General features: G+C 28.9%; 1 protein-coding gene across 1 annotated transcript in view; it reads right to left on the minus strand.

Moving 5' to 3' along the window:
* Positions 1-512: 512 nt before the first annotated feature.
* LOC129753987 (replication factor C subunit 1-like) overlaps positions 513-20,133 on the minus strand; it is a 21,610-nt gene continuing 1,989 nt past the window's right edge. The window contains exon 3 of the mRNA XM_055749842.1: positions 513-578. Within this exon, the coding sequence (XP_055605817.1) occupies positions 513-578 (66 nt within the window). The remainder of the gene's footprint in view (positions 579-20,133) is intronic.

Consider the following 20,133-nt stretch of genomic DNA (forward strand, 5'->3'; position numbering starts at 1 on the left):
ATTTTTATATATATAGATAAGTAGAGCTTTACGTCATTCTTTCTATAACAAATTTTCGAGAAAAAAACAAAACTGAAGTTCATGTTTTTTTTTAGAAGAACAGAAATTTAACAGCGATTTTAAATCGAATTGCTTCCAAATTTCAGTTCACATTCTTTTTTCTAGAAACTATTTTAACAGATTTCTTTGATTTTCTTAATTTGATTAAGATAGCACTGAGACAGGATTTCTAAGGCTGATTTATGAAGATTTGAAAACTTTGGTAATTTCAATTGCTAGTTTTTAAGTAAAATATTAAGATTAACTATTTTTGCCATAAATTTTCTATGACATTCTTCAAAATAGCATCACAGATAATAGACAGCCTTTGAAGGTCGAATCACAGTGGTCAAATTGATTTTGAGATAGCTTTACAGAAGCTTATCGAAAATATTTTTAGGACAGGATCGTGAAGAACCCAGGAAAGTCCCAGTAGGAGAACCAAGAACAGCTGGAAGTTAACTATTCGATCGTTAAGATACGTTTCCAGTGTTGTCGATGTCAACATCCTCCCCCTCGTGACGCTGGCCGATGACTTCCTTTGGATCCGTGTCATCCGTGAGCAGAGATGCCAATGTGTCTGATTTTTCAGGATTTAATTGATTTTTCGAGGCTCAGCCTGACAACCTGATAAGCCATTGAATTTCCCTGATCTTTGAAAATATGCCTGATTCTGCCTGGACTTTTGAATGTGATGAAAAATGGGTAGTAAGGAACTGGATTATGTACCATTACTGAAGTTAAAAAGTGAAAATGTGGCTGAAACAAAGCATTGGAAAGATTCCTTTAAATTCTTATTTAGAAAAGGGGATCTGTCGATTGCTTTGATTCACTAGAGTTATTCAACCAAGTAGGCTCACAACACATACTAAAATGAAAATGTGGAACGATGACCAAAAAAAGGTCATCACTTTGAGCGAAATTTCCGTTAATTGAACGTAGCCTGATTTTGCCTGATTTTCATTTTACCAGTTCCCTGATTTTTGGGAAAAAAAATTTTTTTTGGCAACCTCGTAAGCTCAACATTTAACCAGGGTTGTCAACTTTTTTTTTCTAAAAATCAAGGAACTGGTGATGTAAAAATCTTGGAAAATCAGGCTATGTTAAAGTAACGGAAATTTCGCTCAAAGTGATGAACTTGTTATTTTTCGGTCATCGCTAGTTAACACGTTGACGGACAGTAGAAACAAGTGAAATTCGAAAATTGACACTATATGTTTTTGTAATTTTTAGAATATTAGAAGTATAGTTTTACTCTTTCTGCTTAAATACACTTAATTTTGATTAATTCAGCACCTTTAATTAGGTTGCGGCTACAACCGTCATGGCGCCAGCGGACTCTAGACACTATGTGCTGCTACAGCCGCAGTGTCTAAAAACGACCGTTTCGTATTGGACGGCTATTGCCGTCATGTCACATAGTGAACTTGAACTTGACGGCTATAGATGCAACTGTCCGTCAACGTGTTAATTTCACATTTTTGTAAGTCGCATTTGAGGATTTTTTTTTTTATTATCTGACAATTTGCGCCAGGGGTCTTCAGATTTTCCCCATAATTGAAAATTCGGTTCATTTTTGCGACTTAAAAACACATGTATTTTTTCAGATTTCTAACATTTTTATTTTTTGAGTTAGCTTCGGTTAGATTTTTTTGTCAATAAAAAATAACCATTTTTCAAAGCTACATAACTCTGTTATTTTTCATCGGAAATTATAAAATAGCACATCAAAATGCATTGAAATTTTATCAGCTTTCCAAATAAAATAGTTGAAAAAAGATAAATACAACATGAAAAGTTGTAAATAAACTTTGAATGGCGTCTAAAAGTACCGTCTGCACCACCGAATATTTTGCAAAAAATACCATTGAATAGCACAATTTATGATGCAACTTTCATCTGAAGACACCAAAGTGGGCCATCAACTCCTTGAAGAGTTATGAAAGAAATAATGACGATAAATCTCTTTTTTTGCGACGAAAACAAACAATGGTCGAACAACTGCACTCACATATGGAGGTAGCGCGCACTTCTAACAACATGGAAACAAAAGAACTTACCAAAGCAGGTAAAAACACTACTTTTTCGTGCTTTGTAGAGTGTTTGCAGCATAACTGACTTTAAATTTTAACTAAAATTCTTAGTATCGTATTGTTTGATATAACAAATAATGGGAATGTTGCTTTTACAACCGATCAAAGATCATTGTGAAGCATAATCAATGCCAATAGAAGAAGTTTCAGTCCCTGTGTTTGGGATCACAAAAATGTGATTAAAAAATGAAATATAGACGTGCATTACATAGTTTTTATATCGGGAGCTAAGCACTGGACACCAAAATCCTTTCCCATTGATCAAAAACAAAGAGTGTGGCACAAATGTAGAAATAATCGAAGAGCTCAGTATGGCCAGCCCAGGCTGTAGAAAGCATCATTCCCATTGTAGGTAATATGACATTGAAAATATGATACTTATACCGTATTCGTTTTCTCCATTCGCCCAGTTTTGAGGTTTACCATACTAGAACGAACATAATTCGTCGTCAGTGTTTTGCTACCTCGATGGCTCACAAACGAATCTTCAGTGTTCCATCGTCCATTTTAAATCAAATCTGGGAAAATACGGATGCAAAACTGAGCGCATAAACTTCTAAAAATGACAGCAAAATTTGCAAAACTTGTTGTGACCTGGTGCAAAACTGGGTATAAAAGAATACGTTATTAGATTTTTGGATATAATATGAAGTCAGTTTAGCTGCAACACTCTACCGTCCCTACTTTCATAACAGTCCCATATGCAAAAACAAGCAAGCGAGAAAATCAGCTTTTCCTGTTTTGGAAAACATTCTTAAATTGTGATCACCACTTTCAGCATAAACGAAAATCGTTTCTAGGTTGTCATTACAAATTGTAAGACCTGAAATTTTCGAAATTGGGTTATTGGTAAGCTCGAGAGCACTATTTTTATTCATTATGGGACTGTCAATCGACCATATTTGAAACCATTTTCAAATCTACTCGCATAACAGTCCCATACAGAATATTTTCTTCTCACCAAGCTACTTTCTAAGACTTAAATTTGATCATTTTTGAACTTCTAAATGCAATTTTCAGAAAAAGAAACATACTTTTGGAAAAATATCGTAAATTCCACATTGTAAGTTGAATCTTTTTACGATTTTTGATTGCATCCGATAGTTTTTCGCTCAGGAAGTCATTCCTAAAAAAGTCAGACCTGCCTTCGAAAACTCGTGTGCATCATTCGACATCTCAAGTGAGTTAAATTTTTTTAAATGATTCAAAGCAATAAATCAAAGACTATTTCGCCGAAAGAAGCATTGAAAAGTAACCAAATCCGTGGTATTTCACATATGAAACTGTTATTCGGGTATATTTCATATAGGACAGCCACAAATTGATATTTTTCTCGAAATTTGTAGAACAAAACCTCTTTTTTAGTGTTTTATTTTGAATCCCTATGTTGACCTAAAATGACGAAAATTCATATGGGATTGCTATGCGAGTAGGGGCAGTCTACAAAGCATGAAAAAGTAGTGTTTTTACCTGCTTTGGTAAGTTCTTTTGTTTCCATGTTGTTAGAAGTGCGCGCTACCTCCATATGTGAGTGCAGTTGTTCGACCATTGTTTGTTTTCGTCGCAAAAAAAGAGATTTTTCGTCATTATTTCTTTCATAACTCTTCAAGGAGTTGATGGCCCACTTTGGTGTCTTCAGATGAAAGTTGCATCATAAATTCAATGGTATTTTTTGCAAAATATTCGGTGGTGCAGACGGTACTTTTAGACGCCATTTAAAGTTTATTTACAACTTTCCATGTTGAAGGTCTTTATTTATCTTTTTTCAACTATTTTATTTGGAAAGCTGATAAAATTTCAATGCATTTTGATGTGCTATTTTATAATTTCCGTTGAAAAATAACAGAGTTATGTAGCTTTCAAAAATGGTTGTTTTTTATTGACAAAAAAATCTAACCGAAGCTAACTCAAAAAATAAAAATGTTAGAAATCTGAAAAAATACATGTGTTTTTAAGTCGCAAAAATGAACCAAATTTTCAATTTTGGGGAAAATCTGAAGACCCCCGGCGCAAACCCGTCAGATAATTAAAACAAATCCCCATTGGCATCTCTGTATACACACAGGTTCCAGCCAGAAACTTTTCTTTGGCAAGTCTCGCTCGGATGTTTCGGAGATAAAGGAGAAAAATTGGAAAATTCGATGTTTAGTACTTGAGGAAGCTGAAGATTTGTGGAAGCTGCGAATCAGTCAGAGTTTTTTATAACGATTAACACGATATATATTGTGAATTTCAATAAAATTTTTAGAAACGTCGCTGGTGAACTGGCAACAAAACACAGACTTCCGACTATCCAGTACTTCACTTTTCTTTGTCGGAAGTCTTTAAAAAGTCGGATGTCCGGACTTCCGAAGTAAAATTTGGCGCTGGTGCTATTATATACATACAAAAAAGACTGCCTGCAAATTCGACTATTTTCCCTGCAAAGCAAGTTGATTCTCTGTTTTGGTTGGGTCTGGAATCGTGCTATTATGCGAAAACTGTGATGGAGAGAAAAAAAGGAAGGAGGACAATCGGCTAAATTTGTTATAAATTCCACCAAACCCAAAACTTTGAGCAATTTTGAATATCAAGCACAAAAATTTGCATATATGAACATTACATTACTAGGCAGCTTCGCTGAAAATTTCATCATCCATGCACTCAAAAGTTATTCAGTAAACAAAGTGTTGCATTTTTTTCGAATGCACTTCTTATTCTCTTTCTTTCATATGTTACTTATTCATGGTTTTTTTTAAGTATTCGAGTGCTAACAGAACTAGCTTTTTGCCGAATTTAAGAAAAAAAAACTGAATTTTTAAAAAATGATCTGCTGAGCATACTTATCTTAGTTTCAAACGAAAAAATGAGTTTTCCAATGAACTTTCATTGTTTTTGTTTTCCCGTCCATTCCACTTCAGTGGATGTTGAATTAAAAATGTAAGCTAAACAATGAGCAAAAAAATGTAATTCGAATAAAAAACTCCAATATTACGTTTGTCCTTAATTTTTCTTAAAAACATGCGACAAAGTCGACGAATTTTGTTTTTACTCTTTTTTTCTCCAGCTGTGCGTCAATCTTTTGCTTCTCCCGTATGTTTAACAAAACAAAATGAAAAAAAAAGTAATCAAGAAATTTTGAGACAAAAATTAAAAATATCTTCTAAAAGTTTGAACATGCATTTCAAAGCTCAAACGGAGTATAAATAGTACAAACTTGAGAAAGCTTAAATTAATAACTAGATCCCTACAAAAAAAAATGAATTTCTGTGTTCAACTTCGATTACATACAATTTTGCAACCTTCAACAGGAAATTTACTGCCCCGCTGCAAATGTTGAAATAATGAACACTGATTCAACCAAAAGCCCTCCTTTATGTCGTCAGACGGGGGCCCTGTAATCTGTCATTCTTTGTAAACCGCTCGCAATAAGTTCCAATTAAATTCCATATCAGATGGTGGCTGGAAGCTCACCCATCCTCACTTCAACGGTTGGTGGAGGCAGTCGCGCGTGCACTTTCGAGAATGAACCTATTACACTCAACAAAGATCGACCTTCCCCATTCCCGCCTTTTTTTTTGTTTTCAAATTCATTGTTGGTGGTGACAATTTACATTACCTCCTCCAAGCTTCATCCTCTCCCCCCTCTAGATGTCTCTTTTTGATGCACTGTCGCCACCGTCTGATTTCGCCTGAAAATTGACAATGACTGAACCCCGGCAGCAACAAAAAACAAACGGGAGATCCCGGCAGGATTGCTCGCACAACCCGGATGATGCTGATGAAGGATGCTTCGAAATAATAAACCTTTTTATATGCACTCATGAACTGTGTGAGCCGCAGTCTCGTGGTAAACATGAATGAAGCTTTTATCCCCTCCCACCACAACAACGGCAGCAGCACACATACGCAAAGCTAGCACTTACAACATAGATCGACGTTCGTTGATGGGGGATATTTGTAGGGGGAAGTCTCGTTTTAATTATTGCACTTTCAACCGAACCCGGTCGGAGTTTATCAAATTAGTGGAAATTTTGTAGAGCGTCGAATGCGAAACCTGTCAGCCTAGAGGAAGATTTATGAAGCTCACTGTTTGACAAAAATTGATCCCATGTCGGTTTTATTGCCAATAATTTTCACGTGACAGAACATTGGTCAATTATCCACGATATCACGAAAAATCTAAAATAAATGAAAAAAATTCAGTTGTCAATATTTTACAAATTGTCAAAATTGTAAAAATTTTGAAAATTGCCAAAACTGTAAAAGTTGATAAAATTGTAAAAATTGTAAAAATCGTAAAAATGTTAAACTAGTAAAAATTGTATAAATAGTATGTGAGAGTGGGGAATCATGGGCCACTTTTTTTTGTTGTTCCATAACTTCTTTATTATAAAAGATAAAATGAAAATAAAAAATGGTATGGTTTTCTACATTTTCAAGGTATCATAAGGTATTTTTTTATAATTTAAAAAAGTTATTTTTCCCAAATTCTGACTGTTTGAAAAAAAAGCAATATTTTTTGGATTTTGAAAAATGGTGGGGAATCGTGTGCCACTAAATCCCAATTGTCCAAATAACATGTAAAGTTTATGAGTTGACCCAAAATTGTGATTTCCTAATTCATTTCGTTATTTTAAAGCAATTTCAGATGATGAAATAAAAAAGAGAGCTGTGTATGATCGCATAGATTAAAAAACCTGGCTCGCGAACGTTTTGGAAAAATTCTTATATAGGATGGACAAAATATTTTCCATAACTCTTCATTTGGCATTAGAAGACTTTGCAGAGAAGAAAAACGTATTTTAAGTTCAGATTGTGTATAAAAAAATAAATATATGAGTGGTTCAAGATGTGTGGCCCACGATTCCCCACAAGCTATGATTTGCAAATTGGTTGCGTTTGTGTGACTTATTGATGTTTCATCAAAAATTCCTTTTCCACGTGAAAGATCATGACAAAACTAAGATCATAAGCGTATGAGCATATTTTTGTTATGTACTTTAGGTTCCCCATCGATGAAATTAGCGGGTGTTTTTTTAATTATGTAAGTAAATTTTTCTAACTTTTTTTAGCTTGATAAATAAAAGAAGCATATTATGCGTATTTCAGTCAACAACATATAGAAATATATGCTCACGCAAAGCGACGACGATGACAATTGGTTTGAGATTTTTATCTCAACACACATCTGAGATATTAAAAGTGGCCCACGTTTCCCCATGGCCCACGATACCCAACTCTCCCCTATAAATTGTAAAACTTAAAAAAAAAATTGCCAAAAATTGTGAAAACTCTAAAAATTGTAATAATTCTAAACATTGTAAAAATTGTAAAAATTGTAAAAATTGTCAAAATTGTCAAAATTGTCAAAATTGTCAAAATTGTCAAAATTGTCAAAATTGTCAGAATTGTCAAAATTGTCAAAATTGTCAAAATTGTCAAAGCAGTCAAAATTGTCAAAATTGTCAAAATTGTCAAAATTGTCAAAATTGTCAAAATTGACAAAATTGACAAAATTGACAAAATTGACAAAATTGACAAAATTGACAAAATTGACAAAATTGACAAAATTGACAAAATTGACAAAATTGACAAAATTGTCAAAATTGACAAATTGACCAAAATTGACATAATTGACAAAATTGACAAAATTGACAAAATTGACAAAATTGACAAAATTGACAAAATTGACAAAATTGACAAAATTGACAAAATTGACAAAATTGACAAAATTGAGAAAATTGAGAAAATTGAGAAAATTGAGAAAATTGAGAAAATTGAGAAAATTGAGAAAATTGAGAAAATTGAGAAAATTGAGAAAATTGAGAAAATTGAGAAAATTGAGAAAATTGACAAAATTGGCAAAATTGACAAAATTGACAAAATTGACAAAATTGACAAAATTGACAAAATTGACAAAATTGCCAAAATTGACAAAATTGACAAAATTGACAAAATTGACAAAATTGACAAAATTGACAAAATTGACAAAATTGACAAAATTGACAAAATTGACAAAATTGACAAAATTGAAAAAATTGACAAAATTAACAAAATTGACAAAATTGACAAAATTGACAAAATTGACAAAATTGACAAAATTGACAAAATTGACAAAATTGACAAAATTGACAAAATTGACAAAATTGACAAAATTGACAAAATTGACAAAATTGACAAAATTGACAAAATTGACAAAATTGACAAAATTGACAAAATTGACAAAATTGACAAAATTGACAAAATTGACAAAATTGACAAAATTGACAAAATTGACAAAATTGACAAAATTGACAAAATTGACAAAATTGACAAAATTGACAAAATTGACAAAATTGACAAAATTGACAAAATTGACAAAATTGACAAAATTGACAAAATTGACAAAATTGACAAAATTGACAAAATTGACAAAATTGACAAAATTGACAAAATTGACAAAATTGACAAAATTGACAAAATTGACAAAATTGAGAAAATTGAGAAAATTGACAAAATTGACAAAATTGACAAAATTGACAAAATTGACAAAATTGACAAAATTGACAAAATTGACAAAATTGACAAAATTGACAAAATTGACAAAATTGACAAAATTGACAAAATTGACAAAATTGACAAAATTGACAAAATTGACAAAATTGACAAAATTGACAAAATTGACAAAATTGACAAAATTGACAAAATTGACAAAATTGACAAAATTGACAAAATTGACAAAATTGACAAAATTGACAAAATTGACAAAATTGACAAAATTGACAAAATTGACAAAATTGACAAAATTGACAAAATTGACAAAATTGACAAAATTGACAAAATTGACAAAATTGACAAAATTGACAAAATTGACAAAATTGACAAAATTGACAAAATTGACAAAATTGACAAAATTGACAAAATTGACAAAATTGACAAAATTGACAAAATTGACAAAATTGACAAAATTGACAAAATTGACAAAATTGACAGAATTGACAAAATTGACAAAATTGACAAAACTGACAAAATTGACAAAACTGACAAAAATGACAAAATTGACAAAATTGAGAAAATCGACTAAATTGAAAAAATTGAAATTGACAAAATTGACAAAATTGACAAAAATGACAAAATTGACAAAAATGACAATATTGAGAAAATTGACAAAATTGTGAAAATTGACAAAATATACAAAACTGACAAAATTGACAAAATTGACAAAATTGACAAAATTGACAAAATTGACAAAATTGACAAAATTGACAAAATTGACAAAATTGACAAAATTGACAAAATTGAGAAAATTGACAAAATTGACAAAATTGACAAAATTGACAAAATTGACAAAATTGACAAAATTAACAAAAATTAACAAAAATTAACAAAAATGACAAAATTGACAAAATTGACAAAATTGACAAAATTGACAAAATTGACAAAATTGACAAAATTGACAAAATTGACAAAATTGACAAAATTGACAAAATTGTCAAAATTGTCAAAATTGACAAAATTGACAAAATAGACAAAACTGACAAAATTGACAAAATTGACAAAATTGACAAAATTGACAAAATTGACAAAATTGACAAAATTGACAAAATTGACAAAATTGACAAAATTGACAAAATTGACAAAATTGACAAAATTGACCAAATTGACAAAATTGACAAAATTGACAAAATTGACAAAATTGACAAAATTGACAAAATTGACAAAATTGACAAAATTGACAAAATTGACAAAATTGACTCAATGTCAATTCAGGGAAATCGTAACAATACTGTGATGAATTTGATTCATAATTGTGTTTAAAAAATAGGTCAAAATTGTATGAAAATTTCGTTGAAAGTGTGTTAAAATTTTAAAAATTATCAAAATTTTGTTCGAAGTTGGCTTCAAATATATCAAAATTGTAACATAGGTTTGTAAAAATTGTTTCAAAATTAGATCAAAATTGGGCCAATGTCGTTCCATATTATTTAAAAATTGTTTAAAAATTGCTGTAAAAATTGTCTCAATATTGTTTCGGAATTGTATGATAACTGATTCCAATTTTTTTTTTTTTGTTCCAAATTCCAAATTGTTTCCAAATTGTTGCAAAATAATTCCAAAATTGAATAAAAATGGTATGAAATTGTTTCAAAAGTGTTTTCAAAATTATGTCAAAATTGTCTCATGATGGTTACAAAATTGTTTCGAAATTGTCGGAATTGGTCATAATTGTGTTCAAATAGTTTCATTTTTTTTAAATTGTTTCAAAGAAATTTTTAATTGTTTCAGAATTTTTGAAATTCGTTTTAAAATAGATTCAAAATTTCATGAAAATTCAGTTAGTTTTGCATTAAAATATTGCACTTATTTTTTAAAAATTGCGTCAAAATTCTGACACAAATTAAATACAATTTTTGCACGATTACGACAACGATTTTTCAAAACTACATGTGTCAAAATTGTAGTAAGATCAAATTTGTTAAAAAATTTCTTATATTTATGAATTAAAAAAAATCGAGTGTTTTTTGTCGGAAGTGAGCAAACGCGAAAGTGACGAATGTTTTTAAAGTACTTGTTTTACTTCCGGATTACCTTTTTTAAATCTTGTTCTATGGAAACATTGTTCAAAATTCCAAAAAAAATTGTTATTTTTTCCATTCTATCGTTTTTTTAGAACAATCAAAGGCTCGTAAACGTAAATTTTAAACTGTTTACACGTGGATGAAATTCAATTACACGACCAAAATAAACATCAAAGGTGACATCAGAATTGATGATTTTTTGTCCTCATCTATCTCTTAAAACCATACCAGATTTCATTAAGCCACATCAGAGAAAGAAAGGACCCCGAACGTCCACTCAAACAAACCGTTATTGTTTTTTTTGCTGCCGGGACCTTCGTACATTGCCATTTTGGTGGATAGATCATAGGAAAATCCTTGATAATTACACTTTTTTTCTGTTCTCGATTCTGCCTCCCCTTCGGAATGTATCTCCAGGTCCAGGTCATAAATCCTGCCCACTCGAACCGGGAAAATGGAAAACTGATGAAAATTCACTCATTAACACCCGGATGGACGCTGCTGCTGTTGTTGGCTCGCTCGAATGAGATTTATTCCGGCGCCAGAAGTGGCTCCGTTAATCAACATCGCGCGTTTCGATGCTGTTTCCCCAAATTTTTGCGCGACATGAACGTGTGTGGGTCAATTTTTGTTTGCTTCTCTCGTTTGGAGATTCGTTATCTTATTTTAACAACTTTGGAGTGGGGAAACTTGCATAATTAAATACTTGATCTGGGATTACGGGACCCGTAATTAAATATACTCACTCAACAACGAGGAGGGGCTCTGCTGAAGTGGGACAATTTTGATCAAGCGCAGATTTGCTCCGTATCCGTTACAGGACGTGGGAAAAAATTAGGAAGGAGTTTCATTAAAAATATACTCAACCGTTTTGATTATGAACTTTGTTTAGTAATTGGAAAATTAGGAAAGCTGCATTTGAATTGTGACAAACTTGTAAATTTAGGAAAATTTTGGAAATGTTCAAACACCAATCCATACCAATCCAATTCAATCATTCAAAATTCACGAAATCCGTCACCGGAGATGAAGACGACATTGAAAAAACAAAGCAATCATTCCACCGAGGACAAAATGACGGTTTTTATTCGCTTTCTTTATTCCAGTAACACCTACACCGTCTTTTTTCTTAGCAGGAAATAAATCAGACATTGCTGCTTTCCGGTAGATCTCTTCACTGTCTGTTTGGTTTTCCATTAAAAAAGTCTTCAATTGAATTGGCACTTGGTCCAAATCTAAGTCATACATTGATAGTGTACTCTTTAATCAAATTACCAGGAATTTTTTACGGTTGCCATGTAAAAGTGCCTATCAGCACTCCCTCAATTTTGAAAAAAACCCACCTTACATTCATATCTTTTTTCAAAGATTTATTGATTAATTGATGTATAATTTTAGAGACTACCAACTTTTTCTGCTCGAATTCAAACAAGTGAAAAGTGAATTGGCAAGTAGAATTGAATTCGTCGATTGACGGCTAGATTTGAAATGTTAGAAGCTAGGGTGAGGGTCTATGTTTTATTTTTAAAATTATTTAGGGCATTTTTTAAATGAAGAGTTAATCACCGTAAATTATTTAGGGCATTTAAACTTTTTAAAATACTTTTTTGTTAAATTTGTTCTAACCAATTTTGAAATATTCTGAGCACGTGTGAGATACGAGTTCATCTAAAAAAAACCTTCACCACATCTTTGTTATTCGTCTCGATGCTGTTCCTGACATCCAACTGTTGCAGCTTGCAGCTAATGCCTACAATCCGTGTTCGACTTTTTATGCTATGTATCGATTTGGCTAAAGTGCTTGTTAAAGTTTTCCACTTCCGGATCAAAGTTTTGACATTGACGATTGTTAGGGGTGGCAGTGTGGGATAAAACTTCCTTCTACTAGCTAGCTAGGCTCTTCTCCATCGCCGTTGTTTGGAGGAAAAAAAACTCTATAGAAAATGCATTCCGCCTGGGAATCAACTGATTGCGAATTCATTCGTCGCTGATTTGTTGTGATTTTCAATTGGTAAATTTTACGTCTCACCAGAGGGAATTGGGATTTGCTTTTCTATGCTATTCAGTTTAGAGAAACTGAGAAATCAAGACGCTTTGTCTAAAAGAAGGATTTTTGGGTAAAAATGTGATGGAATTAGACGCGTTCAAAGTTTAAAAGCTTTAAGGCTAATAAAGCTTATCATTTCAGAACTGCATTCATCTGTTTCTAGCTATTTGGACATTTTAGTCACTTCATTCTTATCAGTTAAGAACTTGAGTGAAGAACTTTTTAGATTTTCTAAACTTTTTTTATGCAGCTGTTCAAATAGTTTTACCTATTTTGGTTTGAGATTTTCAGCTTTTTTGTTTTCAGAAAATCGAAATTGTTTTAAGCTATTTTGAGGAAAATTTAATCATCCAACAATTAAATTTTAACCCTATAAATGCCATAAAAAAGTGTTCAGTACACTCAGTATTGAAGGCGGAGAAAAGCCAAAAAAAAAAAACATTTCCACAATCATCAAAGACCACCACCATTTGTCGGACTCAATTTGCCGAGATGTTTGAAACGAGTCCACAGCAAACAAATGAAAGCTGGAAACAAAAAAAAACTTTCACAAAGCCGAAAAGCCTTTGCAAAACTGACTATTGCCAAAGACTTTGGACCAAAAGATTATTCTTTAATAGACCGGATAAACGAAAAAAGAACAAAAAACGTGGAAAAAGTATCAGTGATTGATGTTGAACATGCACTCAAGTTTTTGTTCGGGTTTTCCACAAACTTTCTAGTCCGAATAGCCTCTCTGCAGTTGGTTGAAGTATTCGTCAATCAACTGATGCACTTTTTTCCTCGTCTTGTCAAAAAACTTCATTTGCGCTTTGCTGGCTTTCCAAACAATGTTTGACTTGTGGTGCACTTTTTTGAGCTTCAGTTCAAATTGGACATTGATATGGAATATCGTGTTTTGAAAGCCGAAAAAAAATTTTTATATAATGTCAAAATAGTCAAAATTGTCAAAATTGTCAAAATTGTCAAAATTGTCAAAATTGTCAAAATTGTCAAAATTGTCAAAATTGTCAAAATTGTCAAAATTGTCAAAATTGTCAAAATTGTCAAAATTGTCAAAATTGTCAAAATTGTCAAAATTGTCAAAATTGTCAAAATTGTCAAAATTGTCAAAATTGTCAAAATTGTCAAAATTGTCAAAATTGTCAATATTGTCAAAATTGTCAAAATTGTCAAAATTGTCAAAATTTTCAAAATTGTCAAAAGTGTCAAAATTGTCAAAATTGTCAAAATTGTCAAAATTGTCAAAATTGTCAAAATTGTCAAAATTGTCAAAATTGTCAAAATTGTCAAAATTGTCAAAATTGTCAAAATTGTCAAAATTGTCAAAATTGTCAAAATTGTCAAAATTGTCAAAATTATCAAAATTGTCAAAATTGTCAAAATTGTCAAAATTGTCAAAATTGTCAATATTGTCAAAATTGTCAAAATTGTCAAAATTGCCAACATTGTTAAAATTGTCAAAATTGTCAAAATTGTCAAAATTGTCAAAATTGTCAATTTTGTCAAAATTGTCAAAATTGTCAAAATTGTCAAAATTGTCAAAATTGTCAAAATTGTCAAAATTGTCAAAATTGTCAAAATTGTCAAAATTGTCAAAATTGTCAAAATTGTCAAAATTGTCAAAATTGTCAAATTTTTCAAAATTGTCAAAATTGTCAAAATTTTCAAAATTGACAAAATTGTCAAAATTGTCAAAATTGTAAAAATTGTCAAAATTGTCAAAATTGTCAAAACTGTCAATATTGTCAATATTGTCAATATTGTCAATATTGTCAAAATTGTCAGAATTGTCAAAACTGTCAAAATAGTCAAAATTGTCAAAATTGTCAAAATTGTCAAAATTGTCAAAATTGTCAAAATTGTCAAAATTGTCAATATTGTCAAAATTGTCAAAATTGTCAAAATTGTCAAAATCGTCAAAATTGTCAAAATTGTCAAAATTGTCAAAATTGTCAAAATTGTCAAAATTGTCAAAATTGTCAAAATTGTCAAAATTGTCAAAATTGTCAAAATTGTCAAAATTGTCAAAATTGTCAAAATTGTCAAAATTGTCAAAATTGTCAAAATTGTCAAAATTGTCAAAATTGTCAAAATTGTCAAAATTGTCAAAATTGTCAAAATTGTCAAAATTGTCCAAATTGTCAAAATTGTCAAAATTGTCAAAATTGTCAAAATTGTCAAAATTGTCAAAATTGTCAAAATTGTCAAAATTGTCAAAATTGTCAAAATTGTCAAAATGGTCAAAATGGTCAAAATTGTCAAAATTGTCAAAATTGTCAAAATTGTCAAAATTGTCAAAATTGTCAAAATTGTCAAAATTGTCAAAATTGTCAAAATTGTCAAAATTGTCAAAATTGTCAAAATTGTCAAAATTGTCAAAATTGTCAAAATTGTCAAAATTGTCAAAATTGTCAAAATTGTCAAAATTGTCAAAATTGTCAAAATTGTCAAAATTTTCAAAATTGTCAAAATTGTCAAAATTGTCAAAATTGTCAAAATTGTCAAAATTGTCAAAATTGTCAAAATTGTAAAAATTGTCAAAATTGTCAAAATTGTCAAAATTGTAAAAATTGTCAAAATTGTCAAAATTGTCAAAATTGTCAAAATTGTCAAAATTGTCAAAATTGTCAAAATTGTCAAAATTGTCAAAATTGTCAAAATTGTCAAAATTGTCCAAATTGTCAAAATTGTCCAAATTGTCCAAATTGTCAAAATTGTCAAAATTGTCAAAATTGTCAAAATTGTCAAAATTGTCAAAATTGTCAAAATTGTCAAAATTGTCAAAATTGTCAAAATTGTCAAAATTGTCAAAATTGTCAAAATTGTCAAAATTGTCAAAATTGTCAAAATTGTCAAAATTGTCAAAATTGTCAAAATTGTCAAAATTGTCAATATTGTCAAAATTGTCAAAATTGTCAACATTGTTAAAAATGTCAAAATTGTCAACATTGTCAAAATTGTCAAAATTGTCAATTTTGTCAAAATTGTCAAAATTGTCAAAATTGTCAAAATTGTCAAAATTGTCAAAATTGTCAAAATTGTCAGAATTGTGAAAATTGTCAAAATTGTGAAAATTGTCAAAATTGTGAAAATAGTCAAAATTGTCAAAATTGTGAAAATTGTCAAAATTGTCAAAATTGTCAAAATTGTCAAAATTGTCAAAATTGTCAAAATTGTCAAAATTGTCAAAATTGTCAAAATTGTCAAAATTGTCAAAATTGTCAAAATTGTCAACATAGTCAAAATGGTCAAAATTGTCAAAATTGTCAAAATTGTCAAAATTGTCAAAATTGTCCAAATTGTCAAAATTGTCAAAATTGTCAAAATTGTCAAAATTGTCAAAATTGTCAAAATTGTCAAAATTGTCAAAATTGTCAAAATTGTCAAAATTGTCAAAATTGTCAAAATTGTCAAAATTGTCAAAATTGTCAAAATTGTCAAAATTGTCAAAATTGTCAAAATTGTCAAAATTGTCAAAATTGTCAAAATTGTCAAAATTGTCAAAATTGTCATAATTGTCGAAATTGTCAAAATTGTCAAAATTGTCAAAATTGTAAAAAAATTGTCAAAATTGTCAAAATTGTCAAAATTGTCAAAATTGTCAAAATTGTCAAAATTGTCAAAATTGTCAAAATTGTCAAAATTGTCAAAATTGTCAAAATTGTCAAAATTGTCAAAATTGTCAAAATTGTCAAAATTGTCAAAATTGTCAAAATTGTCAAAATTGTCAAAATTGTCAAAATTGTCAAAATTGTCAAAATTGTCAAAATTGTCAAAATTGTCAAAATTGTCAAAATTGTCAAAATTGTCAAAATTGTCAAAATTGTCAAAATTGTCAAAATTGTCAAAATTGTCAAAATTGTCAAAATTGTCAAAATTGTCAAAATTTTCAAAATTGTCAAAATTGTCAAAATTGTCGAAATTGTCAAAATTGTCAAAATTGTCAAAATTGTCAAAATTGTCAAAATTGTCAAAATTGTCAAAATTGTCAAAATTGTCAAAATTGTCAAAATTGTCAAAATTGTCAAAATTGTCAAAATTGTCATAATTGTCGAAATTGTCGAAATTGTCAAAATTGTAAAAATTGTCAAAATTGTAAAAAAATTGTCAAAATTGTCAAAATTGTCAAAATTGTCAAAATTGTCAAAATTGTCAAAATTGTGAAAATTGTCAAAATTGTCAAAATTGTCAAAATTGTCAAAATTGTAAAAATTGTCAAAATTGTCAAAATTGTCAAAATTGTCAAAATTGTCAAAATTGTCAAAATTGTCAAAATTGTCAAAATTGTCAAAATTGTCAAAATTGTCAAAATTGTCAAAATTGTCAAAATTGTCAAAATTGTCAAAATTGTCAAAATTGTCAAAATTGTCAAAATTGTCAAAATTGTCAAAATGGTCAAAATTGTCAAAATTGTCAAAATTGTCAAAATTGTAAAAATTTTCAAAATTGACAAAATTGTCAAAATTGTCAAAATTGTCAAAATTGTCAAAATTGTCAAAATTGTCAAAATTGTCAAAATTGTCAAAATTGTCAAAATTGTCAAAATTGTCAAAATTGTCAAAATTGTCAAAATTGTCAAAATTGTCAAAATTGTCAAAATTGTCAAAATTGTCAAAATTGTCAAAATTGTCAAAATTGTCAAAATTGTCAAAATTGTCAAAATTGTCAAAATTGTCAAAATTGTCAAAATTGTCAAACGTGTCAAAATTTTGAAAATTGTCAAAATTGTCAAAATTGTCAAAATTGTCAAAATTGTCAAAATTGTCAAAATTGTCAAAATTGTCAAAATGGTCAAAATTGTCAAAATTGTCAAAATTGTCAAAATTGTCAAAATTGTCAAAATTGTCAAAATTGTCAAAATTGTCAAAATTGTCAAAATTGTCAAAATTGTCAAAATTGTCAAAATTGTCAAAATTGTCAAAATTGTCAAAATTGTCAAAATTGTCAAAATTGTCAAAATTGTCAAAATTGTCAAAATTGTCAAAATTGTCAAAATTGTCAAAATTGTCAAAATTGTCAAAATTGTCAAAATTGTCAAAATTGTCAAAATTGTCAAAATTGTCAAAATTGTCAAAATTGTCAAAATTGTCAAAATTGTCAAAATTGTCAAAATTGTCAAAATTGTCAAAATTGTCAAAATTGTCAAAATTGTCAAAATTGTCAAAATTTTGAAAATTGTCAAAATTGTCAAAATTGTCAAAATGGTCAAAATTGTCAAAATTGTCAAAATTGTCAAAATTGTCAAAATTGTCAAAATTGTCAAAATTGTCAAAATTGTCAAAATTGTCAAAATTGTCAAAATTGTCAAAATTGTCAAAATTGTCAAAATTGTCAAAATTGTCAAAATTGTCAAAATTGTCAAAATTGTCAAAATTGTCAAAATTGTCAAAATTGTCAAAATTGTCAAAATGGTCAAAATGGTCAAAATTGTCAAAATGGTCAAAATTGTTAAAATTGTCAAAATTGTCAAAATTGTCAAAATTGTCAAAATTGTCAAAATGGTCAAAATTGTCAAAATTGTCAAAATTGTCAAAATTGTCAAAATTGTCAAAATGGTCAAAATTGTCAAAATTGTCAAAATTGTCAAAATTGTCAAAATTGTCAAAATTGTCAAAATTGTCAAAATTGTCAAAATTGTCAAAATTGTCAAAATTGTCAAAATTGTCAAAATTGTCAAAATTGTCAAAATTGTCAAAATTGTCAAAATTGTCAAAATTGTCAAAATTGTCAAAATTGTCAAAATTGTCAAAATTGTCAAAATTGTCAAAATTGTCAAAATTGTCAAAATTGTCAAACGTGTCAAAATTTTGAAAATTGTCAAAATTGTCAAAATTGTCAAAATTGTCAAAATTGTCAAAATTGTCAAAATTGTCAAAATTGTCAAAATGGTCAAAATTGTCAAAATTGTCAAAATTGTCAAAATTGTCAAAATTGTCAAAATTGTCAAAATTGTCAAAATTGTCAAAATTGTCAAAATTGTCAAAATTGTCAAAATTGTCAAAATTGTCAAAATTGTCAAAATTGTCAAAATTGTCAAAATTGTCATAATTGTCGAAATTGTCAAAATTGTAAAAATTGTCAAAATTGTAAAAAAATTGTCAAAATTGTCAAAATTGTCAAAATTGTCAAAATTGTCAAAATTGTCAAAATTGTGAAAATTGTCAAAATTGTCAAAATTGTCAAAATTGTCAAAATTGTCAAAATTGTCAAAATTGTCAATATTGTCAATATTGTCAATATTGTCAATATTGTCAATATTGTCAAAATTGTCAGAATTGTCAAAACTGTCAAAATAGTCAAAATTGTCAAAATTGTCAAAATTGTCAAAATTGTCAAAATTGTCAAAATTGTCAAAATTGTCAAAATTGTCAAAATTGTCAAAATTGTCAAAATTGTCAAAATTGTGAAAATTGTGAAAATTGTCAAAATTGTCAAAATTGTCAAAATTGTCAAAATTGTCAAAATTGTCAAAATTGTCAAAATTGTCAAAATTGTCAAAATTGTCAAAATTGTCAAAATTGTCAAAATTGTCAAAATTGTCAAAATTGTCAAAATTGTCAAAATTGTCAAAATTGTCAAAATTGTCAAAATTGTCAAAATTGTCAAAATTGTCAAAATTGTCAAAATTGTCAAAATTGTCAAAATTGTCAAAATTGTCAAAATTGTCAAAATTGTCAAAATTGTCAAAATTGTCAAAATTGTCAAAATTGTCAAAATTGTCAAAACTGTCAAAATTGTCAAAATTGTCAAAATTGTCAAAATTGTCAAAATTGTCAAAATTGTCAAAATTGTCAAAATTGTCAAAATTGTCAAAATTGTCAAAATTGTCAAAATTGTCAAAATTGTCAAAATTGTCAAAATTGTCAAAATTGTCAAAATTGTCAAATTGTCAAAATTGTCAAAATTGTCAAAATTGTCAAAATTGTCAAAATTGTCAAAATTGTCAAAATTGTCAAAATTGTCAAAATTGTCAAAATTGTCAAAATTGTCAAAATTGTCAAAATTGTCAAAATTGTCAAAATTGTCAAACGTGTCAAAATTTTGAAAATTGTCAAAATTGTCAAAATTGTCAAAATTGTCAAAATGGTCAAAATTGTCAAAATTGTCAAAATTGTCAAAATTGTCAAAATTGTCAAAATTGTCAAAATTGTCAAAATTGTCAAAATTGTCAAAATTGTCAAAATTGTCAAAATTGTCAAAATTGTCAAAATTGTCAAAATTGTCAAAATTGTCAAAATTGTCAAAATTGTCAAAATTGTCAAAATTGTCAAAATTGTCAAAATTGTCAAAATTGTCAAAATTGTCAAAATTGTCAAAATTGTCAAAATTGTCAAAATTGTCAAAATTGTCAAAATTGTCAAAATTGTCAAAATTCTCAAAATTGTCGGAATGGTCGAAATTGTCAAAATTG

The sequence above is a fragment of the Uranotaenia lowii genome, chromosome 3, assembly GCF_029784155.1.
Source record: "Uranotaenia lowii strain MFRU-FL chromosome 3, ASM2978415v1, whole genome shotgun sequence".
NCBI classification, from domain to species: Eukaryota; Metazoa; Arthropoda; class Insecta; order Diptera; family Culicidae; genus Uranotaenia; species Uranotaenia lowii.